The sequence below is a fragment of the Lagopus leucura genome, unplaced genomic scaffold (genome assembly GCF_019238085.1).
Source record: "Lagopus leucura isolate 7727_CA_CO unplaced genomic scaffold, USGS_WTPT01 Super-Scaffold_1, whole genome shotgun sequence".
Classification (NCBI taxonomy): domain Eukaryota; kingdom Metazoa; phylum Chordata; class Aves; order Galliformes; family Phasianidae; genus Lagopus; species Lagopus leucura.
The window spans coordinates 37119353-37146546 of record NW_024962250.1 but is presented as its reverse complement, the minus strand read 5'-3'; the positions used below and the strand labels follow the sequence as shown (position 1 = coordinate 37146546).

General features: G+C 45.7%; 1 protein-coding gene across 1 annotated transcript in view; it reads left to right on the top strand.

The window, feature by feature from the left end:
* The window catches only part of PRKCH (protein kinase C eta), a 107300-nt gene that overhangs the window by 46715 nt on the left and 33391 nt on the right, over positions 1-27194 (top strand). Inside the window, exons 8-10 of the mRNA XM_042863459.1 lie at positions 2083-2226; positions 2927-3100; positions 16490-16644. Coding sequence (XP_042719393.1) covers positions 2083-2226; positions 2927-3100; positions 16490-16644 — 473 coding nt within the window. The remainder of the gene's footprint in view (positions 1-2082; positions 2227-2926; positions 3101-16489; positions 16645-27194) is intronic.

Here is a 27194-nt window from a genome sequence, read left to right as displayed (position 1 = left end):
ATTACAGCAAGTGGCAGTGGGCTGCATGAATAGACTGTTGTTTGCTGGCTCTTGTGGCAAAAATTTCCCCTGGAAAAGGAATGTCTTCTACCCTGGTGGGGGCATGATGTGTTTTGTGGTTTAGTGGGAAAATACTGGTGGTAGGCAGATGGTTGGACTGGATGATTTTCAAGGTCTTTTCCAACCTTGGTGATTCTATGATTCGGTATCACTCTCTAAATGTCACTTTGTTTACGTTTCACAGCAGTGTGGCTCCACTGACTCTTCCATGGTCGGTGTGTTTCCACTGATGATGATTACCACTGGTCAGTGTAATTCACGCTATGCCTGTCTTCAACCTTTCCACAAACACAGATGCACTGTCTGAATGTTTTACTTGTGATAGAGCAAAAGAAGAGCTCAGCAAGAGGCCTGCATTCTCTTCACAGCTTTGTTGCTGTTTTTGAGTAATTTGGGGCAAGACTGTTTCACTGTTCACCACAGTTTCCCCAGCTAAAACCTGAATCACTGTCAACACATCATTTTCTCTGATCTCTGCTGTGCAAGTTAGAGTCTTAGTGAGATTGCTGCTGGAGTTGGGACCTAGATGTACGATTTCTGGCTGTCAGTATTTAAGGCATCCTAAAAATCCAGCTGTTGTATATATGAATGTATTTGGAGAATTTAAAACACGCTATCGGAGCTTGAGAGAAAATGTTTATATGCAGTATTAGAAGCTAGGGCTGTTATTTAATAACAAGTCACTTTCCATGAAGCTTTCTTTGCTAGTTTTGAGCTTGAGACACCAGTAGCTCTTAATAAAAAGTTAGACATTTTTATTTGACCTAAGAAAGTAAATTCAAAATGAAAAGGTATTTGCCAGACATGGTTGATCATGTGAGTCAGCTCCACTGATGGGCTACATCACTCTATCTCAACATAGTGTGCTCATTAAGCTGTGCTGCCCCTTTTGGCTTCAGTTGGTTCATACAAAATCAGACTTTCTTATTTTCCTTCTTCATGCTGTCGCATTTCGGGGTTCCTATATTCTTGGAGTTGTGAGGAATTACAATCCCCACACCTTAGTTTTGTGAAAATCAGCACTTGTTCACATTCATTGCTTATGTAATCTGTACAGCAAAAGGAGAACAGGAAACAATCTCCTCTTATTACATGTAAGCTTAAGGTTTTGTTTAGTGTTCAGGAGGTTAAATTGGAGAGTTTTGTTGGCTGTTGTCCTGAGTGCTTTTGCTGCTGTCTGCGTGGCTGGGGCTACCATTCCTGTAGCAGCAAGGCAGGTGGTCTTGTGCATGGAAGGAACATTGCATTACACCGGAGTAATCGCAAGGTGGAGCTCAAGAAGTCCCTATGACTTTGTTTGAACTAACAAACTGAACAGACGTGCTTTCAATTTCTTTGTATTCTCTTACTGAGTATGGAGAACTGAGAACTGAGGACAGTGAAGGCTGATTTGGTCTTCATTTAGGGCAGGAACGTGAGCTGTAGAAAGGCACGCCAGAACTGAAAGTGCAGATGGACATTGCTAGCATGGATGTGAACAGTACTCATTTAAATGTGCAGCAGTGGAAGAAGACAGCTATGGGAAAGAAAAATACTTTGAGGTTCGGATCCCACTGAACTCCATGGGCTTTTAGTGAGAGGTTTCACATTGGGTGGAAACCTGAGAGAGTCAGATGAAATCTTCTCAGATTCCAGATTTCACCATCTCTTTTCATATTGCAGAAATGGTGTAGGCCTCTAATGTTTGATGAGACTTTATTTTCCACACTAGTCCTATTTTTATGGGGAGTGAGGCTGGAGAGAGGCAGACTTGTCTCTTGGGTCTGCTGTGGGGTAGATTACGGCTTAAAATGCCTGGGTCAGGAACCAGTTCTGATGTCTCAGCACATCTCTGCACAGGGATGAGGATGGCTGGTCACACGTAGCAGCTGTGTGGAGTATCAGTACTCATACACTTTCCATTCTATAGTGGCCTGGCACTGCATTTGAACAAGTCCTGCATGCCTACATTGCTGATCTATGATCACATCAGGCAAAGTAAAATTTCTATGCTGATTGATATTTACTTACTCTTTTCCACAGAAACTGGCTTCAAGATCTTCTTTGAGACATCAGGGAAAAGGCAGCTTGAAAGATAACAACGGGGTTAGTGAAAGTTCAGCGAGCAAACTTGGGATCAAAGACTTGACCTTCCTTCGTGTACTGGGAAAGGGCAGTTTTGGAAAGGTGAGCATTGTTTGTGGCTCTTTGGGGGAAATACTCTCTTTCTTGCTTAAGAAGCTCTGAGGTATGTGAAATTACTTAATTATGGGACACGCAGGTTGCCCAGTGGGCTGTGCTTTGTAAGCCCTGTGTGACAAGGCTGCTTAGAGAATGTATGGAGAAAGAAAATCTGATAGCAGCATAAAGAATGAGTTATCACAAAATAAAACTAATACAACAACCAAAATTGCCATGTCCCGTACCAAAGCACTACGAGTGTGTGCATTGGCACTAATTTTAGCAGCATTTCTTGGAGCGTATGAAAACTTCATTTAATAGAGCCAAGGCAGTAGTTTCAAACACAGCAAGACTGGGGTTTTGTTTCTCTGCTATGCCACAAAGCCAGTGTAAAATATTGCACATGGAAATGACAACTGGGATGGATGGTCTGCATTGGCACAGGTGTTTGACTGACCATGGATGATTTTGAGCATCTGGCCCCAAAGCAGGCATTGGAGTCTATGGGAAGAACTCTGTTGCAGGCAGAAGTGTATGTGTCATTGCTTGTGCACTGATGCCCATGCTAACTGTCTGATTCACTTGCACCCACAAGCCTGCTCACAAGATAACTGATCTTTCCAGTGTGAGAAGGTACGACAGCCTCTGTATTGCTCAAAGAGACCAAGGGCTCAGCCCTTGTGACTCATCCCTTCTTTTGGTTTAGGTGATGCTTGCCAAGATGAAAGAGAGTGGGCAGCTCTATGCAGTGAAGGTGCTGAAGAAGGACGTCATTCTCCAAGATGACGATGTTGAGTGCACCATGACTGAGAAACGCATCCTCTCCTTAGCAAGGAATCACCCATTCCTCACCAAGCTCTACTGCTGCTTCCAGACTCCTGTAAGTATAGCTCAGGCAGTGGAAAGCCACCTTCCTAATACTGCCTGGCACGTTCAAAGTAGGGGCACTCTCCTGTGTTTTTCCCACCTGGAAAAAAGGAGAAAACTCTCTGCTCAGGGGTGAGCTGTGGACCTCTAACATTTGTCAAACAAAATCCTGGTGTTCTGTAAGCTCTCTAACAAACTGGTAGTAACAGGGAGGCCTGTGTTTATATATTTCATAGAAGCGTGTTTATGCATGGAGTGCATAATGCAAATGCCTGCAGACCTGTTGTGGGATCTCAGGCCCTGCTGACCTCCTCCCTGAAAGTTAATAGCACTGCTTTTGCCTTGCCTGCTCTGAATTGAATGAAAGATCCTTCTCGGATTAGTGGTGGGGATCTTTCTGATACGCGTAGACACTGAGTCAAATCCTTATACAGTCAGTATTTATTTGCGTGCATGTAAGACAAAAGACAGCACTGCTGTCACTTGTGATATGTATACTTCAGTGGAAGACTACGTGCTGCCTGTCCAGCTGGGAGCCTCCTTCTGCATGTGTGCATGTGGGTGGGAGCTGGTTGTTGATGTAGGTGGTGGTAGGCAGGACTTGCTGTGAAGGTGGCAGTGGCCACAGCGTTATCACAGTGAGGTAAGTTTGGGAGACCCTGAGCTAAGCTTTTATGTAGGACCAAAGCATTTTCACAGTGTAGTTCTTATAGACTTTCTGGGCTGACTTCCAGTTGCTTTTTGTCTTTTGGTAAATGCTATTAGGGTTTGTTTTCTCCTTAGAAGAGGAGGGATGAACTCGCCCTTTCAATTGCAGCTTCACTCCTTTGTAAACCCAATGTGCTCAAAGAAAAAAAGAAAAAAGGAAAAAGGAAAAGGAGAAGATATTCAGATGTGTTCTGCCACCCACCTGTTTCTCTTCTCATTGGGATGATGCAACAGCCAGTTATTGAGTTCAAGAATTGTGCTCATTTAGGGTGGAGCCCTTGTTGGACACTGATGTACTAGAAATGAGGTGTTGGGGATTTTGTATATACAGCTTGTGTAGTTTCACAGAGCAGTTGTACTGTATAACAAGCAATGCATAAAGCTCACTGTGCTCTCTTGTAGCCAAGGAAACTTTAATAACATGAAGAAGCAGGGCCCAAATTTTAATGGCCTTACTGAACTTCTCCTGTAAGATATCAACAGTGTCACATATTGATGTGAGCAGTTTGCGGTCAGAGCCAGGACAGCAGCATTTCTGCAACCTGTTGCTATGGTCCTGGGCTGTGTATTTTCAGTGAACTTAGAGAAGTTTTAAGGTCACTACTGGTACTACCTGTCATGTTCAGAGAAGGGATGAAATCTGCTTTGGGTGCAGAGAAGGTCTGCTGGGCTGTTGAGGCAACTGAAGAGTCTTTTGCAAATGGAAGAAAGGGGAGAGCTTGGCTTGTTTAGGCTAGCAGATTGAAAGCAAAAAGAGGATCTGATTGATGCCTGCAGATGCCACAGAGGAGGGAAACAAAACTATCAAGATGCTGGCTGAGATTGAATGAATCTAGACTGGCCATGGATACAGTTAGACTGGAAATGAAAAGGAGGTTGCTAAACGGTAGAAGTGCCTCGAACAGGAATTTCTGGACCAGCTTCTCGTCGGAGGGAAGGGAAGAATCCCTCAGTCCTCATTGCCCTCAGCCTGGTCAGTCTCTGAAAGGATCCCAAAGGAGTGGTGCTTGTCATTGCAGGGCCCTGCTATTTCCAGTTTTCCTAGGTAACTCTTTTACTTGAGTCCTGTATTGTTTCACTCTCCAGATTGATAATTTCCCTCCAATAACAAACAAAAACAGAAACAAAGGAAAGTTTATTTTAGACTCATGCGCTTCATTGTGTCTTTTGTCCATGTTCTTCATACAGTGACACCCACCTCAATCCAGAACAACCAGATTTAAATTGCTTATAAAGATGTAATTAAATCCCTTTGCTATAATGAAGAAATGATTGCAACAGCCGAGTTGCAAATTTGTGGCAAAGTGCTCCCAGGAGGGCTTAAATGGGGCTGATACAATATGAAGGGTTTATGGTCGTTCTTTACGTGGCATTGGGTTATCCCCTCTGTTAACACTTATTTGTTAGAAAAGATACAGAGAGAGAGAAAGAGAGAAAGACAGAGTAATCACTAAGACAGAATGTTGGCCTGAAGCTGTGTTTAAAAATAGCCAAGCTAATTTCTTGTGTTTGGAGTTGGGGGGAGGCTTGCACAAAACAGTACTTATTTTCACTCGCAGTTACCTGGAAGCCACATCACATGGATCACAATTACAGTCCAAATTCTGAAAATGTGGCATTAACAGTTCGCGTCATAAGAAAAACAAGCATGACTCTAGTCTGCAGTGGGTGGAGATTCTGGATAAATAATGACTGGCTTGGCCTGCTTTTAGCATTATTATTATTTTTTTTTTTAGAGAAATAGCCATTTTGAGGCTTATTGTTTTTTCAAAAGGAAATAGCAACTTGATGCCATGAGGTGTATTGGGACCAGGTGGCATCCCTTCTGCAAGGTGCTTGGGGCTCATGGTTAAGCGCTGAGTTCAGTATGAACCAGCAGTGCAGACTCATTGCAAATAAGTGAAATGATCTCCTGGGCTGCTTTAGGAGGTCTGGGAAGTTGTTATCCCTTCTGCTTGGCACTGATGAGGCCACATCCCCAGTACCAGAGGAAGCTATTAGAGTTGAGGAGAAGGACCTCAAAGGCATCTGAAGCGCTGCAGCACTTTGAGAATGAGTTTTGAATGTTTGAATGGAGCTAGAGCCATTGGAATTCACACTCCTGTATAATATTCTACCTACACCAGCAAGCTGTTCTGATGCAGAGCCTAGGGCTGACTTAAACAGCCTAGGGCATGTCTGTGCTGCACGGCGTGATATTGTGTGGTGCTAGTAATCTAGCATTAGCTGAGCTGGCACAAGTACCAGAAACAGCAGTGCATTGTCTGAGTTAATCTGTGCTGCTGCTACTTTTGCTTGCCTGTTTTGAGTTAACTGAGTTTTTTCTGCACTTACACCGGTTGCCGATCGTTTTCAGAAAGGTTTTCTGTTCTATGATGCTGCCTCTGTGCAGTATCTCTGTTTAGTGTGATCTCAGTGGCAGCGTAAGGTCTGCTTTGATATCCCACGGTGAGCTGAGGCTGCCTGACCTCCTGACAGCCTCCTTGCTCCCTTATGGGATATTGCAGCCGCTAGGTGGTAGGAGTTGCAAGTGTTGTCTCTGCCGGGTGCCTCGCAGCTTCCAGAGACTGAAGGGGAGACAACGGGGTGGCAGGGACTGGGCACGGCCCTGGGCGTGCTGGGCACCGGGCAGACAGCGGCTGGGGACGGTACCTCCAGATTCCTTTCCTCTGAAGGGATGGAGCTGTGCTGGTCCTGCTCCAGCTGCACCTGCGTGAGATCTCCCTGCTCACCACAGAGACACATCTGTGTTATTTTAATTCTTTTATATTGAATGCTTTGGTTTGAGTACTTTCAGCCTTGCATAAGCCGTTTACCTCTGCTTTTTCCAGGGCCTTACAAACCTCCCTTTAGTGTCAGAGAGGATTATGCTCCTGCTGCAGTAATCTGTGAGTTGCTGACAGGTGCTGGGGCTGACCTGTGGGTAATCTTGGATTCTGTGCTAGGGGTCACAAGCACCCGAAATTGCTTGTTTCCGTTTACCTGGCATTGGTGTCATCCAACACCTTAACAGTACCGGCCTAGAAAGGGTGAAGGAAGCTATCTGTTTAAATAATGAAGTCAGTAATTTAACACTGAGGAATGTAGATCCTGGAATGTTTTAATTAAAATGAGTTTGCAATAAGTAGATCCTGTCATCTTTGGGGTTTAGGAACAATTCTTCCTGCACAGGTGGTTTGCTTTTATATCCTTTTGTCGCAGCTCTTCTGCATGAGAATGAGGAGGACTGGGGGAGATCAGCTTCCCATGCAAATAGTGTCAGAAGCACTGGTTAGAGGTTGCTGCCTTTTATGTTTATTGCCCTTATCTCTTTCCTCATGACCACAGGGTGCTTTCAGGGGACCATCCCTCAGGCGATGCTGTTTCCAGCACTGTCCCTGTTACTCTGATCATTATATGGATTTGCTCTCCGTGTGGCTCTGCTGGCAGTTGCTGAGGCACAGAGCCTGCCTGTGCTGTTCCAAAAATAGTGAGACTCCAGAGCATGCCTTTCTGTAACAAGCGTCCTTCAGAAGTAATAGTTAGCAGGGTGCTGGTGAGGTCAGCGGGGATTCCAGGGCAGCTAATGGAAGTGGTGGTACCTTTCTCAGAGGGCAGCCTGCTGACCGGCGTTCAGCATTCTGTCCCCTTTTCAAGCTGTGTGCTGATATGATGCTCAGCACAGAAGGGAAAGGGTTCTTTTCTGCTGGTTTCTGGAGCACTGAAACAGTGCTCCCAGGGTCAGTGCAGGTATTGTGTCACAGGTGTTTGGGGAGATGAGGCTGTGATCAGCTCCTGTTGATGTTCAGGCTAACCTGGAGCCTTAGACAGGGTGTAATTTCAAGAGGGAGCTTGTCAGGGACTGGCAGAAGTGCCTGGTGGGATGCTCAAGTGCCCTGACACAGTCCTTTGAGCGTGCCGATGGGAGACAGGGAAATGGAGAGGGCTCTTTGATGTTTGAAGGGTGCTGAGAGGGAGCCCCTTGGGAGCAGAGAGGAGAGCTTTGATCATCTCCCAGGCTCCAACCCCCCAGCCTTCCCCCTGGCTTATCAGGAAGATACAGCTTGCTGCGTGCACATACCCAACAGCCAGGCATGCTGCTTGGATGTTTTTCTGTAGACTTGTTGGTCCTTTTTCCCCTTTTCTTAAGCATCCAGACTGGTGCTAGTCCCAGGCTACTGTGCTGAGAGGCCAATGTGTGTTTCTGTTTCATTGCTGCCAGCCTAAATCAAATGAAGGAAGGTGATGAGAACGTCCTGTTTCTAGGCTTAGTGTTCTGCAAAGGCCTTTGTATGGCCTAGTGCACTTTTTGGTCATAAACATTGGCAAGAAAGGGAGGCATCCTGCTGGGGGCTGGCTGCAGAGCCTTTGTGAAGTCAGGCTTGGGGTTGCTTGTGCTTTACCTGGGGCTTTGGGGAGACAAGCCATGGTTTTTGGGGAGTGGCCTCTCTAACATGGTGGGAATCACAGTATCATTAAGGTTGGAAAAGACCACTAAGATCCAATGTCCAACCTCAGCCCACTCCCATTCTCACATCCCTCAGTGCCACATCTCCACAGTTCTTGGACACCTCCAGGGACGGTGACCCCACCACTCCCTGGGCAGCTGTGCCACTGCATTGCTATTCTTTCAGACAAGAATTTTTTCCTGTTATCCAGCCCGAACTTCCTCTGGTGCAACTTAAGGCCATTATGTCTTATCTTCTTGTGGAGAAATTTCCTCTCTCCATCCTTGTGCTCCTACTGTACTGCCTGGGTGCAGGGTCACCTCGACCACTGTTTCATGACCACCACCTGGACAGTCCTCTTCTGTCTCTGTCTGACTTACGTCTGATGTAACATGGAATAAAGCCAGATCTGTGGTTTTGTGGGTGTCCACCAAAAACCTGTGATGTCTTTAGTAGCGCAACAGTCTGACTTGTTGGTAAAACAGATGTGTCAGACTATTAAAGTTAGAGAGGCTCAGCTGTATCTCTGGTGTATACTATCACACCTCTGGTGGTCTCCTCGTTGCAGGAAGTTGGATGGTTTTTATTTGTAGGCAGAGCAGTTTTGGCTTCAGAAGGTGAAACAAGATCAGACTGACATTTCTGACTTTATCTGTGAACTTTGCTGGGTGTCCACGCTTACACTGCACACTGAGGTGATATGAGCTGAAGTGAAAATATGACCTGAAGTGTTAGCTCCCATCATCTTAACACTGCTGCAGTCACTTTCCTGCCCTGGGCGCTGGAGGGACTTTGGCTACTTGCATTTCCATGAGCCTGAGAAAAAACTCTCCGTCTGCAGTGTCTTATGAGAGAGACTGTACCTGTTAGGCAAAACAGTCAAGTTCAGAACAAGGGTAGCCAGGGGACGTTGTGTTGCATGTATTTACTGTGGCAAACCGTAAGTAATATTCTTCTTTGGCTTTAAAATCTAAAAAGTTGCAGAACAAAAAGAGTTGAAATGAAACCAACTCACAAATAGCCTGAATGACCGAGTGATGGTTAGTGCTGAGAAAGGATTAAAAAAAAAAAGAAGGAAAAAAAGAAGCTATCAGCACTCAGAGGAGAGCTAACTAGCTGAGGCTGAACCCAGCAGTGCTTTCAGTTTTAACTCTCTTTGAACCTGTATTGCTTTCCAGGCAGTGTTGGGTGAATTCATAAAGCCCTTGCTTTGCCACTCTGATTTTCCTGCAGACCTTTAGGTGAACTTTCAGAGGTCTCTGGCTTTCCCCAAGTGCAGTCTGAAGCCAGCAGATGTTGCAAATAGTATTTCTGGAAAACAGGCCAGAGCTGTCTCAAGCTGATCAATCCAAATTGGAAGCAGCAATTCCAGCAGCTTGTTCTGAACTTTAGAAGTGGCAATCTTTGTAAAGCTGCTCTCTTCTGAGACACCACAATATCAGCAGCTAGCTGGGGGGTGCAGATGTCCTATAAATTTCTGTCTAATAAGTGATGTCTGTAGATTGATATATTCTCACTCCTTATTCCTGGATTTATTCCTCAAGTTCAGCCAGCCCTTTGGTTTTTGGTCCTTCAGGAGGGAAGCAGTTATTTGTGTACTTTTCTGTGCTGCTTAATTTAAAAAAAAAAAAAGATTCTGGAGGGTAAGATTTGATTTCTTTTTTAATTCTTCTTGCATTATATTCTACTTCTAGGGTGTTTTATTTTAATGCCCAAAATGGCTTTCTTCTTTTTTTTCCCCCTACTGAATTGGGATTCCATAAGGATTTTTGGTATGAGCTGGTTGGTCTGTGATTTTGGACTTTTTGTTGCTAATGAAACAGATACAAATGAAGTGATTTAATATTATCCTCTTGCATATGTATTGAGTAAAAGTTTTTGGTCTTAAAATGAGCTAATCTTAGTGTGAATTGGACCATCTTGAAGTGAGGAGGTGGGGAGGAAATCAGTGCATTTGGTTCACCTGCATTTCCCAAAGCTGCATTGTCCTGAAGAAATAATTGTTTTTGACTGCACGTTACAAAACCTCTCAGCCTGCGAGCTTGAGATTTCAGCCCAGCAGTAAGAAAAGACAGGCAAAAAGTGGAGGATGAGGTGAGATTATTTGGGAGCATGTGGGAACCCATGGCTACCATCTGCTTGCCCTGGGTTGTGACAGTCACACAGCTCTTCTGGAATGAGCTCAGCGTTAATTCTGTGCTGCATGCACATGTGTGCACAAGGCAGCCTTTACCCCCAGGGACTCCAGAGAGTTTATTTATGCTAATGCAAGAGCCATTTTGCTATTCTCTAGGTGATGTTTCTGTGCCTGGCTGCCTGCATGAGGGAAGCCAGCATTGTGCCTATTACCACCAGCACAAAATAGCAGTGTGGTCATGAGCAATAACTGCCCCATTCCCCAGCTGTGATAGTGACGCAAGAGCCAAAAATGAGGGAAGTGACCTGTTCTTCTCAGAAGTGCATTCACCAGCTCATCAAACTGAGAGGAAATGCAGCTTCCCCAGCTTCACAGTCTGAATTGTCACTGCACCCCTTCCTGGCTTAAAAAAAGAAAACAAAACCTTATGAGAGAAAGAGACCTTCCTTTTCTCTGCCCTTCGGATGTGGTGGGCACATCCTGATCCCAATGGCCCTGGGCTGTATGGTGCTGCCTGCTGCATGCCTCCTTGCTGTGGTCTGATTTCTCCTTGGCGTAAGCAGTTGCTGAGGCTGGTATGTACTTGGAGAGCTGCTGAAGCACAGAGAGAAAATGGCTGATGGAGCCATGCTGCAGAGCCCACTGCCTCCACCACTGTGTCTATATGGGGTCTTGGGCCGTGGTGGTGGGTGCTGGTGGCAGTCATCACTGCGACTGTGTTTAGGAAGCGTAAGTGATGCATCCAGATAATTCCAGCTGAGCAGACATGACGTGGAGCTATTGCTTTTCTTCTGCTGAATGTAGTCACTCTGATATGAAATCAAAAGACCAAAGCTTTGCCAGGCATAAATCAGCATCCTTGCTCCATTGCAGCTGAGTGCTGCTTGGATGCCGCCTGGAAATTTGGGGCTGAGCTCAGCTGCTTCAGCTGGAAGTTGGATATTAGGAAAACCTTCTCCAAAAGAGCAGTGATGCATTGGCTCAGCTGCCCTGGGAGTGGTGAAGTCATCATCCGTGGAGGTGTTCAAGAACTGAGGAGATGTGGCACTGAGGGACGTGGCTTAGCGGGCAGTATTGGTGGTAGGTCCACAGTTGGACCAGATGATGTTAGAGGCCTTTTCCATCCTTCATGGTGCTATGATTCAGCTCTTCTGCACATCCCTCATGCTATTCACATTCTGATGACACCTGCGATCCAGTGTTATTGGTTGTGTTACACCTACAGAAATAAATACTGGGAAACAGACCTGCTTATTATTCCTCCTCCAGGTCCCATGCTGTGGAGTGCACTGACCCAGATAATGGTCACTCGCCCTGCTGGCAGGGCTGGACGTGTGGCCTCCCAAAGGCCAGTCCTGAGAGTGTCCTGCTTGTTCCTGGCAAGACCTGGGGCAGATTGCTTTGTGTGGGGGTTGTTGGCCACAAAGGGAGAAAGGGAACATTGGGAACACTGAGGGAGCCTGCCAGTTCTTGTAATTATCATGTAATAATTTGCTTACAAGCTCTCTGAGCCCTTCTACTCGTTTTTGGAAGCAGTAAACTTTTGCTGTGGAGCGGTGACACAGCTGTCTCTGTATGAAGATAATTTTGAAAGCCTGCTTTCCGCTCTGCAGAGCTTATACTGCCAAAACAGTGAAAAACGACTGCTTTCTTGGGGAAACCCTTTGGCTTCAGTGAACTCAGATCAAGTCCAAAGCTGATTTTCTAAGGAGTTGTGTGCATGAGTTACTTTGAAAAAGATGAAATGCAAGCTTAGCAGAATTCCACTGTCAGGGTTTTTTGGGTGTTTTTTTTTTTTTTTGTTTGTTTGTTTCTGTTTTTGTTTTTTTTTTTTTTTTTGGAGGACTGCACCATTACTCTAAACCACATTGGACCAGCACTCCATCTCCTCTAGACACTGCTCTGGATGACAGCTGTCAGCAAAAGAGCAGGCTTGCGTGAAATTCCTCTTGGGTTGTGTCCTTGTCCTGCAGGGAAGCAGCGTGGGCAGGAGCAGTGCTGGGGGATTTGTGCTGCTGAGGGATGAACGGAACTGCTCCAGACCCACTTTGCTGGCTCTGGCACAGTCTTCTTTGATGTCTGCACAGAGGAATGCATCTCTTCCCCTTCTCTTCCCTCCACACCCTTTGAATTGGGGCAGTGGTGCTGCCCTCTTGCATTTATTTAATGTGGAAGGAGATAATGCTCTCACCTAGCTGAATTCAGAGGTCTTTGGCATGACACTGATCTTGTGTGCTTATCATAGTCATAGAACGGCCTGGGTTGAAAAGGACCACAGTGATCGTCTAGTTTCAACCCCCTGCTGTGTGCAGGGTTTGCCAACCACCAGACCAGCCTGGCCTTGAATGGCTCTTAACTGGAAGTGGGTAGAAATCAGCCATTGCACTGGCCCTTTTTGGGTCAGAGAAAAGATTTTCCGAAAGTTACAATCAAATCTTAATACAGTCTGGATTGTATTAAAATTCCTATGGTGATAGCAATCTGAAATAAGAGGAAAGTTGTGAGGATTCAAAACAGCTTCCTAGTAGATCTAGGGTGGACAAATGGCTAAACCAGTGTTTGGGTTGGAGTTTGTTTGAGGGCACCTGAAAGCTGGCTTGGTCTTAAGGCACTCACTCTGTTCTTTAGATGGCCCCAGCATGGCAAACTCAAATTTAAACAAACAACTCTAGAAACCCAACTGGCTGTCTCTCAGTGAAGTTGGCAGGGCTGATCTCTGGCTGTAGGCCAGCTTTATGAACTTACCTGATTCCATGGACTGTATTAATGCTCCCTCCAAGTGTGTATTTTGTTTACTGTAACAATGGCTCTGTGGCTTTATTCAACCTCTGTCCCAGTGCAGAAAGGCTGCAGTGTGATTTCCTCATGCGGCTGCCGGTCCTGCGAAAGCTTTAGCGTCACCGTTTCCTGTTGACTCAAATGCTCATTCTTCCTTTGCCAATATCAAGAAGAGATAGCAAATCAGGGAAAACTTGTGAGCAATGCAAAACAGAAAGCAGTCATGAGGATTTCAGTGCTGAGCCCTGGCAAAAACACTCCAGCTTTCTTTTACCCCTGATTTGCACTAAGACCCCAAGGGAGGAGCTCACAGCTCTAACTGGCAGTTTGGGGTTGGACCTGAGAGAGGAGCTGCAGCCTCCTGCTGTGAAGCAGAGCTCACCTGAGCCTTCTCTCACCTGTGTGCAGAGCAGCAGCTGTGCTCAGGAAATACAGGGAGAGCCGGCTTAGATTTGCAAGCATCTGAATTGCCTGCTATTTTAGGGTTTCCCTTTCCTGACCCCCCCCCCTTTTTAAGCTATTTGTATACTCTTACTTTGCATGCTGCAAATTGTCTTTATTTCTTTCATAAAATATCACTGTTTATTTTACTTCTCAACAATTCCTGGAAGAGGAGTTGGTCTTTGTAGCTTGGCAAGCTGATCTTCATGTAGGAGTGAAAATGCTTAGTCCTTAGGTCCATGATCCCCACGAGTGCTGGCATTTGTTGCCAGGTATGCAGGAGGCCAGTGCACACATGCTGTGTTATGAAGAAGCTGTAATACTCATCCAGCTCTTCAGCAGCTATGTAGGATTTCTGTGTTAGAAAACTAGACTTTAGCTGTACATTACAAAAATAAATAAATAAAAATGTGGGTAGTCAAAATTTGTGTTAGGCCTAAACAGGAGAACTTCGTTAATTAAATAGTGGATTATTTATGCTTGGCCTATGAAATGAGACCATGGCTAGAGGAGAATCATAGAATGGCTTAGGTTGGAAGGGACCTTAAAGATCATGGGCTCATTATCCCCACCCTCCAGCTCAGGCTGCCTGGGGCTCATCCATGGCCTTGGGCATCTCTGGGGATGGGGCACCCACAGCTCTGGGAAGCAGTGCCAGTGCCTCGCCACCCTCTGAGTAAAGAATTTGCTTCTAACATCTAACCTAAATCTCCTCTTTTAGTTTCAAGCCATTTCCCCTTGTCCTATCACTAGCCTTAGTTAGCACACTTGCGAGCACCATGCAACTTGCGCAGTGATACTCATGTCTGCTGCATGTTCCCTGTAAATAATAACGTAAATGTTGTGATACAATGTTTCAGTTTGTACTGGAATGTCTAAGAAGAAAGGAGGAGCTTCCTTTAAGAACTGCAGAGCATAGAAGTGCATCCAGAAGTCTGAGATGGGCCATGGAAGTCTTTCAGAACTGGAGAAGCAGAGAGAAAGGGTTGACTTTGTCTCCTGAAGTTTACTTTTAACACAGAGTAGAAAATACGTATTCCTCACTGTGTGCATGTTTATACAAGCATACATATTACTTACATAAATACACACCACTTGTCAGATTGCTGGTAAATTAAATTACTTCCTGCAGAGGATTTGGCAAGAGGGATTTTTTTTATTTTTTTTTTAAGTGTGGGATTGTAAAGGTGTCTGGGCAAGCTGGGATAGATAAACACATGGCATGTGGAGAGATCAGGAGGAGGGAAAGAGGTGTAGAAGCTGGCCTGACTGGCATGGCAGAGGTGAAACCTGGGCTGCAAAGCAGATAGGCATGGCAGAGCCACATCCAGTCCAACCAACTGCAGTGAAGTTGTGTGTAAAGGTGTGGCTTTACAGATCCGATGTGAGCTGAAGATCCAGTGTTGGTACTTGGTTTGCAGTGTGTGCTGCTCTAGCTAGACTACTGCCACAGCCAACCAGCCCTAACCTATGCAGCCAGAGTGAAACACTGAAGTGCTGTTGTCTGTATGGACTGGAAAGAGCAGTCAGCATGTGGCCATGGTACTGCATGCACTGTTAGATTGCTGGGTGTGCACCCATCTTAGCCTTGCTGCTTCTCGAAGGAGCACAGAAGGAGCTGTTGAACCAAACCCAGGATGGTGATTAGAAGCAAGCTGTCTTCTTCCACTATGAGACTCATGGATGGAGAGGGTTGAAGGGATTCCTGGTTGCTTTTCTGTGTACATCTCAGGATGTTAATGCCTTTGCATTAGTAGTCATTGCAAGCTGGCTGGCTGCCAGAAAGTGGAGAATAACAGTGCTCATCCTCTTAAATTTAGAGAGGGTTTAAAGCCAGCTTGTAGATGATTAACATCGGACCTGGGAAGGGGCTTGTGGGGAGAGAAGGGCATATAGTACACTGCAGGGCTGGCTGGCCTCACGTGAAATTTGTGCCTGCTCTGCAGCCTGCTTGTTCCTCTTGCCTGGGGTAAAACTGAAACAATTAGTGCTAAATGTCCTGAAACGTGTAAGAGGGAAATTCTAAAACAATTCTAGGGTTTAGTTTTGTGGCAAATTGTTGTGTATCCATTCTCTCAATTACGTGAGCACCCTTTGGCACACGCTGAGCCTGCACCCAGACTGTTGAACTTGCAGTTTAAGCAAGTGTCTCCCTATCTGCAGACTTGTGCAAAATCCAGAACAAAGCTAAAATAGAAACTTCAAAGACCAGCAGCTGTGGTTAATGGGCTGAACTTTATTGAGCTGCTCGCTTTGCTGCCCAGTAGAGACTTTGGTTTATGCTTTGTCCTTATCAGTTCCTTCATCACACAGTGATCTTTGGTTTAATCAGACCTGTCAGGAAGGCTAAAATATGGAGGCCTAAAAGGCAGCTGCCATGCAGTGGATGGCTGTAAATCCGTATCGATAAGATAATGTGTGTTCCCTAGAAATAGTGTCAGGATACCTTAAGGACAGTGTTGTTGTTGATGTTCAGAGCTCTCGTGCTGCTGAGGCAAAGCTGCTGTCTGGCTTTGCACGCTGTACTATGAAACATTTGTCCCCAGAAAGTTGTAATGAGTAAGGAGGGAATGACTTTCAGCAGTTTCCTGGCTGCTCGGCTCAGAAAGTGCTGCTGAAGGGACATCTCGCTGCTGGAACCAGTTCAACAAACCCTCTGTATCAGCACTGCTGATATGCCTGATCCACGTGTGAACAGGAATTTGTTTCTGGGGGCAAAATTTTGGGCGGTGGGGGGAGTGCATGGCAAGGAGGTATTAACAGATCTTCCTGACATTGGCTTAATTCTTCCCCCCCAAATCGGTCTCCACGGGTCTCAATCTGTTTATGTTCGGGTGATGATAGAATTTTCTAAGCCTGATGGAGGAGATGATTAATGCTGTTCATGTCTGTTGTGTTTGCGTGTGTGAAGGATCGCCTGTTCTTTGTGATGGAGTTCGTAAATGGCGGGGACTTGATGTTCCATATTCAGAAGTCGCGTCGCTTCGATGAAGATCGAGCCCGGTTCTATGCTGCAGAAATTATTTCAGCCCTTATGTTTCTCCATGAAAGAGGCATCATTTATCGGTGAGCTCTTCATTCATTCATTCATTCTCTTTGTCTGAACCCCGTGGCTGAGATGATAGCTTGAGTTTTCTGCTTGAGTGAATAACTGTCTCTTGCTGCCCACCAGGAACAAGTTGTCAGCTGGGATAACAGCACCTCTGCTTTCCCACTAGAAAATACCCGAGGTGCATCCAGTTTCCAGGAGGGAGTGAAATTCCTGCTTGCTGTATTGTCTTCAGGGAGAACTTTCCTGTAATGTGTGTGCAAATGCAAAGAAAACAGGTTTTCCTTTCAAGGCACGAGGTGTTTGTGTTGGTGTAAATTCACATGACTCTGCAGATCTGGCTGCCCGTCTGCTCAGAGCTGGCCCTGCTCTGCGCACCCGTGTTTGTGCTTTTGGTTGTGGGTCATTGGTGCTGGATGAGCAGAGACCCAAGGCCCGGGGGCCTGTTCTGCTGCTGTGGAGCACATTCCAAACTGATGGCAAAGGTGGAAGTGTTCGGTGAAACCCTTTAGGTTTTCTGGGAGGTAAAGACAAGGAGCTGTTGCCTTTGCTACTGTGTGCCTTGTTGTTTAAAGGCAAATTGGTGCTGGTTACAGCCAAGCCTTTTTATTTCCCTGTATTATCTGCGAGCCTGTGCTTAAATCCTATGAAATTGGCCTGCCTGTCCGGTGCTGTTCAGCTCAGTTACTAAATGTCTTTTCATTCCAGCCTTGGTCCTACAGGGGGAGATTCTTCTGCCTGCCTGTGTCTGTGTCTCACATTTTTCCTTCTGCGTTAGAGTCAGAGCAGCATTGCCTCCCTGCGTCAGCCTCTGTTTCCAGGTCTCAAGGCTGTTCTCAGGAAGCCGTTTCCCATACGTACATGCATCTCTTGTTCTGTCCTCCCCCAGGACCCTAGAGGGCGGTTTGATTAATTTTTTTTCCTTTCTCTATTGCCAAAGTGCTCTACTATCAGCTCAAGCATCAAGGCATGGGGCAGGCAGCATGGATCAGACAGCCAGTCTGCTCTGTGGCCTCCCTGACCCGGATACCCATACAGTCAGCATCCCCTGAGAGAGCTGTTCTGGGGTGGCCCAGGATGCTGTAGCAAGGAGATATCAGTAGTGAGACAGTCTAGTTTAAGAGAGAGGTGTTTCTGACGTGCTTTATATAACCCCTGGCATCCTCTTGCATCCTTCATAGCATTGGAAAGGAGGAACAGTCAGTTATTTCATTTGGATACTGTTACCTGGGTTCCTTTAGCAAAACATGTGTATTTGGGTATGGTCTGTTACGGCCTCGCTCAATCCTACTTGTGGCATGCCAGAACAGTGAGGAATTGGTTAAAGCTGCACAGCTGTGACCCACATATGGGGCCAATTCCAATGTGAGTCAGTGTCTGTCAGTACCCTTTCAAGACTGTGGGTTGGGCCAAGTGCTGTTTGGTTTGGGGTTTGGGGTAGTTTAGTTCAGGTGATGCTGTTTTGTGTTTAGCAGTGTGTTCTGCCGTGTCAGATAAACCCAAGTTTTGATGCATTAAAATCTGAGTAGCTGAGAGCTGAACTGGCCCAAGGGGTTGTGCAGAAGGTGCTTTGCTACAGTGAGATTATAGGATAAATCAAGTAAGGCAACTTCTCTTTCTCCTCCTGGCTTGAGTCCCATAAAAAACAGATGGTCAGATGAAGGCAGAGAATATTAAATTATTTTGAAGTATGAAATCATGTGATGCATATGGCACAGTAAAATAGAGAAGGAATATCATCTTAATATTCTCCAGGGCTTGGGAGTATGAAAATTACCACTGATATATACCATACATACTGAGCTTCTAAAACATGGTGATTGTCTGCGTGGAATAGCAAATCTGCTTATTCTACAGCTGGATTTCAGTCTAATTCTTCCCTTGTGAATAATGCCAGCTGCTGAAGAGAGATGCTGCCAGATAATTAGGCAAATGACATTATCCCTAAAATAGTGACATCCAATAGTTCTTGTCAATCATTCAGCAGCAAAATTGTGTCTGCATGTAATGGAATGCCACGGTGCTTCCAGCTTGTCCTGTACCCCAGCCCACTGCCTGTCACAGGGAAGAAGTAATCGATCCCTCTGGGTTTTGGCACTCTTCAAGTGCTCCTGTAAGTCATGATAGAAGTGGGAGGAGTAATTGAAAAGCTCCTTGAACAACTGCACAGGTTTTGATCTTGTGAAACTGGTTGAGCCATGGAGTCAGGTAGCTTCAGCTGCATGGGGTGGATGTTGGAGGGGGTTGGACTTTTTAATTAGCCAGGGAGACTCCTTTCTGGAAGGTATAAGGGAAGAGAGCTGCTGGTCATAGTTGTGATTGCTGATGTTGGGTCACAAACCTGGCCTTTGGAGAGGTGTGTGAAATTGGCTCCAGAAGGGAGTCTGCAGATCAGAAGGGAATACTTGGAAGAGAATCATTGCGTTTCTCTGAGTGGGTTTGATGATTTTTTTTTATTTTTATTTTTTTAAATCGGAGTGCTTTCTCAGGAAGCTGAGAGGAGTGGGGAAAGAGACCAGAAAAACCTGAGCAGAAGGTGTTTTGCCAGAAGCCGTTCAATGAGCCTCTCCATTTTGGATTCCCAGGGTCAGTGGAGTAAGAGTCACTGGCCCAGAATACACTGTGTCATATGTTTTCCTTCTGGGCTAACCATCAATATAACAATTCAGTATTTCCCCACTCTCTTCAAGATTAAGCAATTCAGAAGACAGCCTGCATTTACTAACACTGTGACTGTACAGGGCCATCGAGCTTTTGCAACACGTCCTGCCAAAGGCTGGGTTTTCTCTGCATTTTGAAATGCCAGAGAGTTTTGGGAGTGAGCCCTGAAAGTTCATTGATAAGCAGCCGAAATCTGTCACTTTGGCTCTGTGTTTGCTGAGTTCTTTTCTGGCCACGTGTACATGATTTGAAATAGCTGGAGTGCAGTATTTCTGCTTTGCTGCTGTGAGCCCATGAGAACGGAGTTCCTCAGGCAGACAGTATTGGTTAGATGTGACCTTTTAAGATCAAAGTCAGCCTGGATGCTGGAAAGATGCTCTCATAGGATGACTTTCATGTTGTAACTGAAATTTTCAGTGGTTGCTTCTCACTTTGTTTAAAGTTTGCTTTTTGTTACTAAGCTCTGGCCAAAATAGATGTGCTATAAATGTGTGTGTGCATATTTTTGTGTGATTTTTCTGTAAGTGAGCTTTCAGTTTCACAGATACTCTTTTTTCCTTCTTATTTGCAGCATGGCAAAGGAGAGGTGGCTTCCTGGCCTTACCAAGGAAACATGCCTGGCTTGCCCTAAGCAGAGGTTTAGCTATCATCTCAGCTGTGCCTATTTGTAGTTGCTTCCTGGAAACACAATGTTGACAAGTACAGCAGGGTCCTATATCCTATCATGCAAGGAATAAAGCTGGAACAAATGCAGCCATGAAAATGAGCTTTTCAACATATCAAATCATACCATATTGCACACTCCTAGGCACAGAGGGGTGGGAGAAGGACATGCTTAGGATCAGCTCATGCTCAGTGTTGCCAGGAAAAGGTTAGGTAGTAATGAAAGTTATTGTAGATAAAATCTTTGCTCACAGGGCACACTTCTTGCACTGCTTCTTTATTTAATGGCACTTTTAAAGAAGAACAGCATGCCAGGCCCTATTGCAGGTTGGTAGGTTTGTTTGTGACTTTTATGTGAAGATTGTGTGCAGTTCCCAGGCTGTGGGAAGCATGCTGTGACTTCTGTGCATGGCGGGAGCAAAACAAAACAGCATTCAGTCCGAGCAGTGTGAGACTGCACAGTGGCTTACACAGTGCAGATGAGCTTGTCCACTTACAGTCTTCTGAAAACAAAGGGATAGTAAGTAATTATAAGGGTTTATTTTAAATGCAGGGCTTTTCCTTCTAAGTAGTGTTAATGTGAGAATGTCTGATGGGCCCTTCTGCCCTCAAACCGTTCATACGGTGGCACACAGCTTTGCTTGTGGTTATGTTCACTTGCCCATGAGGTGACCCTCAATGAAGGCATCATGCCTGCATGTTGAAGGGAAATGAAGTGGTTTTTAAACTGGGTTGTCTTGAGGGGGAAAGGGTTAGGGGCACCCTGCAGACATTTTATTTTTCAGAAAGATAACAGCCTTTTTGCATCAACGTGAAGCCATCAAACCAACCCGGTGGCACGGTCTTGATTTTGTTTTTACTTTTTCTGTCTCTACAGCTGTATCTCACTGTCAGGATGAAGGGGTGATAAAACAGCTGCTTTTCAGAATGTCTCTGCTACCTGTGGAGGTGACACAGGATGCAGTATGTGGTGACGTACCTGAACTAGCCTCGGGCTAGTAGTTTTCTGGAACCAGAAGCAGTGTCTGCTCATCTGGGCTGGTTTTGCCAGAGCAGGGTGTGGGACTGTGTGGCCCAGCTCACCTCAGCACAGCACAGCAGCAGGTGTGTCACAGGTGTGTAGACAAGCCAGGTGATGAAAAGCCAGAAAAGCTCAGGGCTGGAAAGCTTGGAAAAGGCCTGCTTGTTGCACAGATAAAAACCCTTCTTATATTCTGAGAGCTTGTGCTGGTTAACCCACTCCAATGCCATTGTGACTGCCTGATTTTTATTGTGGCTGGCCCATGAAGAGGTACATGGATCTGCTTGTGCTATGTCACACGTGTGAGCATGGGATGGTATGCACCAAATCTGCTCTGCTGTGCTACCAGCACTGAGATAAGGGCAGCAGTGTTACGTAGATCCTGTGACTTGACTGTGCTTAATAGCATGCGTGGTCCTTTTTGAAGGCAAAAGATAATTATGCAATTATCCAAATGAGCACGTGGTCTCGCCTCGGGGCTGAGCACTAGTTCTTGGGGAAAATATGAGAGGCTCATTAATGGCAAGCATTTAATTTTTTGTCTGTTATCTGAAAGTATCACCTTCATGTGTCTGGTGCTCCTTAGGACAGGAAAAGCTTTTCCTCTGAGATCTGGAAGGGTTGCTGGGTGCTGGCCAACTCTCTGAAATCATCACCTTCCTTCGTGTAGGAGGCCGGTCAGGTCTGCAGCTCTGTGTCTCATGACTGGTGGCTTTTATAGGCAGTGTGGTTTTTTGCGACAGGTTAATTCCCAGCCAATTCAAACAGTAAGCTTGTGACATTTGGAGAGAGGTTTACATAAGCCTTTTCAGGAGAACAGTATTGCTGGAATGACTTCTATTAATTGAAACAACACTAAAGTTTCTTTCAATGGAATCAGTTTAAAATTACATGCTGAAAACAGGAGCTGAATGCCTTTCCTAATTACACAGTCACTGTTAACAGAGCAGCTCTTATTAGTTTGCTGTTTGCTTTTTCCATGGGTCAAGACATTGTAGACATAGGATCTCTCATGTTCTCCCTCTGTTTCTTTATTTTGCAACTAATGATTTTGTTTATTCTCATCTCATGTTGCTCCTTTTCACATCTGGAGTCGGATCTGGTTTCCCCTGAAGTTGAAGTGTTCTTCCCAGGGATGTGAATAGGCAGGTGGGCTGTGTCTGCTGCTGATAGCACTGCCCTGCAAGGCAAACTGCCTGGTGGGAGGCTGGCTGGGGATTGCTTACTGCTGCCTTGCTTAGGTGCTATGCGTGACTTTGTTTTCTTAGCAAATACAGGTGAATCTTTTGTTTTGTGAGCTATTACTAAGCTGGACAGCTGTTGTGAAAGCTCTTGTGTGAGCCTGCTACATGTGATGCACCTGTAGGTAGGCTTTGCTGTGCTCAATGCTTCCTCACTCTGGTGTGGCATAAGTTCAGCTGAGGGATGAGGGATTCCTGCTTCTTTGACACCTCAACTGAGGGAGCTCCTGGGTTCGGTGCTTTCCTGAACTGGGGCTGAGAAGGCTGCAGCAGATACGTGTAAGAAGGACCAAAAAAGCAGGATCTGTTTTGTTAGGAGAGCAGAAAGAATATGGTGTAAACTGATTTTACGGTGAACAAGTGAAGCAAATCAGCTAGAAGCTACAAACTGGCGCAGAATGGCATACCAGCAGCCTGGTCCCTGCAGCAGCTACTTAGTGCAGGAGGGAGAACTTCATGCTGGAATACCTGGAAGTGCTTCATTCAGAAAATACGGAGGAATGTCCGTCAGGGTGGGGAGCGTGGTAATGTCTGCAGCTATCCTGTGTGACAGTCAGCAGCTTGTGTACAGTGATTTCACCAAAATGTGGTTGTGGCACACTTGCGAGCTGGGCTCCTGCCTGTGCTGTTGGAAGCACTGTTTGTCTGCACTTGATCAGATGGAAAGTGCAGAGATAAAACACAGCCTCTCACAGCTCCGTGTCGCTTTGAATCAGTCAGTGTGAAGACAGCACAGTCCTGATTTACAGTTGTGCTTACCGAGAGTAGTCCTGCTTTGAGATCCGCAGATCAGATCTCTGTGCCCCATTGATTCCACTGTGTGTAGTCTGTGAACTTCAATGCAACTTTCCACATGACTAAGGGCTAATGAATAGCCTACAGAAGTTTTTGGCTCTGCTGGTGTCTACTTGTCCTTTATGCTTATTTAAAGGGATTGATTTGAAACCTGCAAACTCTGCACACAATGAGCTTGTATAAATCATTAAATACAGAGCTCGAAGGGGCCTCGAGTTTGTCTGGCTCATCCAGCTGCCTCAGGGCTGGATAACCTTCACCTAAATGTACGTCCCTGGTACTTTTACTCTTGTTCTTCTTTGGTGTAGCTTTGCTTTTGCATGTAATGGCTTGTGTGCTGCACAGTGAGACATGGACTCTCATTGCCAATGCTTGAAATGAGAGCTTTGTGCTTCTTGGTAGTCCTGGTACCAGTTCAGTGGAAAAAAGCACTATTGCTCGTGTGTGGCAGGGATAAGCAGTTAAATGTTAATTGTTTTCTGGTGTTTTTAGGGACTACTGTGTTTTTATGAAGATATTTCACAATTAGAAAGCATACTATTTATGAATTTGCTACATATAATGATTACAGCCAAGTTCTCAAAAGAAGAAGCCCGGAATTAGAGTCAAATTTTTAGGTCCCAGGGCACCTGGAAATATGTACATTAGAGTTTCTGAAAATAAGAAATGGTCTTATCTACAAATACCAATTCTCTTGCCCTCTCATTTCTGTTTAGAGGAGTGAAGGGCATGAAAAGTAGAATGAGTGAAAACAAAAGTGATTTTAAGAAATGTTGTTAAGATTTACTTTTAAAACTACACCTAAAGCTTATTGCAGCCTCTTTATCAAGAAGTGCTCATCTGATTGTTAACTTTTCCTTGATATCAGCAGCACTCCGATTAGTGATTTCCCAGCATCCCAGCATTAATCCAGTCATTTGGTTGGTCTTTGGACCCACCTGCATTCTGGAAATGCACTGAATTGAAGGAGCTTTCAGCATTAATGTCAGAGAATATGACCCATGAGTTAGCATTAGGGAGGCTGGTATTTATAGCTGAGGAAAAGGTCCCTGTCAACTTTAATGAATGTTTTCTACAATGTTTTTAAAACAAAGATTATGCCAACAAAATGCTGTTGCATCTGCTCCCTCTGGCTTGCTGAAATGGAAGATTTCGGGCAGTACGACACATTGCGGTGAGTGAAGCTGCTAGAGATGTAAGAGTGACAATGAGAAGTCAGCTCTGCTGACATAGTTGGCCTGCAGCAACTGCCCTGGCTTTCGAGGAAGAATTTGACTTGTTCTGGAATGGTATCAAAATCATAGAATCTTAGAATGGCCTGGGTTGAAAAGGACCACAGTGATCATCTAGTTTCAACCCCCCTGCTATGTGCAGGGTCACCAACCAGCAGACCAGGCTGCCCAGAGCCACATCCAGCCTGGCCTTGAATGCCTCCAGGGATGAGGAGCTGCTGATATTTCCTTGGCCAGTGATCCCAATGGCTAGGTACTCGTTTATGCATGTAGATGCGCTGTTTTTATGCAAACAGAGGGATTTTGTAGTCATCCAGCAGCTTTTGATGGTAGTGGAGCAACCAAAGCACCAAAGATTCAAGTTCAAAATAACTAGCTGCCTGTGATGTTTACGTAAATAAACTAGAAATAATAATAGTATTATTTGTTAATGCTACAGTAATTACTGTCTGTTTTACAGTAAAACTTTCCAGGGAAGAAAATCCTACGATTGTTACTTCTGTTCCAGCAAATAATGCAAGTTTTCAAATGTGAAGTGATTCTGCAAGCTGGAAATTCCAGGTGTTAAGCAGCTCTGATTCCTTCACTGTGTTTGTCCAGCACCTTGCAGCTGTTGGCCATAGCCTAAGCTTTACTAACCACCTTAGGAGGAAGCAGTGGGCACTGTTACTGCTGGTTGTCAGACCGAGTCGGCAGCCCGGCTTTGCCATGGGGTGAGGAGCACACCTTGTGTCCGTGTTGCCCCAAGCAGGCCAGCAGGCACAGCTCTGCTCCTACCCTGTACGTGCCAGCCAAGCAGGCTATTGCAATTGTAGCTGGCTGCTGGCACAGCACAGGGTACAAATTGCAAAGCCTGTTCCTGTGAAGAAAGGGGAGAGCATTACTCATCATTTGGCCTCTGAGTCATAACACTTTTGGTGTTAATGGCATGGAGATCCTCCCATTTATCAGGCTGTGCCTAAAGGCACAGTTTAGTCTCAAAATTGTATTACCTGATTATTATTCCTCTAGAGGTAGTGGAGATATTCCAGCTGAATAACAATGGGAACAGCAGCAGGTCTTTAAGTCTCAACTGTATACAAGGTGTGATATGTTCAAAACTGCAGAGGTGCACCACGCTCTGAACTGATTTCTTCTGCATCAGTGGATGTTTCAGAAACATGATTTATTATTAACAGGTCGAGCAGCATTCACAAATCTCTCAAACGCAGAGAGAGTAAACAACTGTTTGAAATGTTCCTGCATCAGGAAGATTACCTCCAGCTTGGAGAGGCTGTTTGCTAGCTAATTCTCCAGTCCAGGCATACTGGAGCAAAGCTCATCCATAGAATCATTGGAGAAGACCTCTAAGATCATCCAGTCCAACCACCAACCCGTCACCATCATGGCGCACTAAGCCATGTCCCTCAGTGCCACAGTCAGAATGTGAATGTTCACATCTGAACCACCATGTTGCAAGGGAAGGTGAGGCAGTGCAAAGTGCCCAGGCTCTGTGCCATGTTGCGGTGAGCAGCAGTGTTGTGGTGCCTTGCTGAAGTGGGTCACAGCTTCGTTTATTGTGGAAGGAGGCTGGAGGAGGGGATGAGTGGGAGGTTGGGCACAGCTGTGTTAGCTGCACAAGCCAGCCCAGGGAACTGTCAGATCTGTGTGGCAGAAGGGGCAGTAGGAAGCTGTCCCTTCCAACTTTATCATCATTCAAGTAAAGCTGCAAGTGCTGGCACCGTGCAGCTGCAGCACATTGCAGCGTGCAGGCTGTGTGGGACACGTGTTAGAGGCTGAGCTGGTGCATGGCATTTAGCAAGAAGGCTTTGGGTTTTCTCCTCCCTTCTCTGGATCTGGTTACATTCCTTTTGACATTTACCTGAGCATGAAAAAGTAACAAGTGCCAAGCAAGGTCCTGTATCCTCGTTCGCTTGTGCCTGAAACTTAATTACTGTGCTTTGTATTTCAGTTTGCCAGCATCTCAGGGATTCTTGTATGCTTATCTGTGTTTTGGAGATTTTGATCTCGTCAATGTAATTTAGCTATTGTCATTGTCAGTGTGTTTCTCTTAAACTTTCTTCTTGCTTTATAACTGTTCTTAGCTGAAGCTTGCTGTTTCAGTATTTCTTGTTTCACTGTTTGGTGAAACACTTGGTGCTCAAGCAGTGACACTATGGCCAGAATCTCTGCATTCAGCCTCTGCTCTGCAAAAGGAGCAAAGATCTTGGCAGCGGGCTTCTCCTTCTTGTCTCTCTGCCCGGCCCTGACACCGATGAGGAAGGCAAGGAGCTGCCATGGCTCTGCCAGCTGGCCACGCTCCCAAGGAGACAGCCCACCCACTGCGAGGTCAGAGCTCTGCCTCAGCAACCCGGGCACAGAGCAGGAGCAGGTCCTGCTGGCTCTGCTCCACGGGGACTCATCAGGGCCAGGACTGAAGCTGCAGGAGGGCTACAGCTTTCTGTCTCTTTTGTGCTGCTTGGGACATGGCAAAACAGGGAATCCAGCTCTGGCTGTTCCCACTGTCGGTGATGAGGATTGTCCACAAACATTGGAGAAGAGGAAACAGCCTCTGTACCCATATTCATTGCAGGCAAAGTGGAACAGGGGCTGAGTGCCATGATCTGTTGGAAGGAACTAATTGATTGTGCAAATGGAGCCAGCAGTGGATAGCTTTATATAGTGTGGCCCAGCACTCCTTCCCTCTACATGATGCCCTGCTGCCTGTGGAGGGCCCAAAGTCCTCGTGCCTTGAGCTGCAGAGTTAATGGAAGCGTTGTGATGGCTGACTGATGGCAGCCAGTTGGGGTTTTAGTGACTAGTGTAACTCCTAACTGAACTCATCTGCTGTCTGAACTCAGTATCCCTAAAAACTGCCCAAATAAGCCTTTGTAGCACCATATCTGCCAAACAGATGCTTTAATCTGTGAAGGAGCTGCTTGAAACTTGTTTTCTTGTCTGCTCTCAAGAAGGCA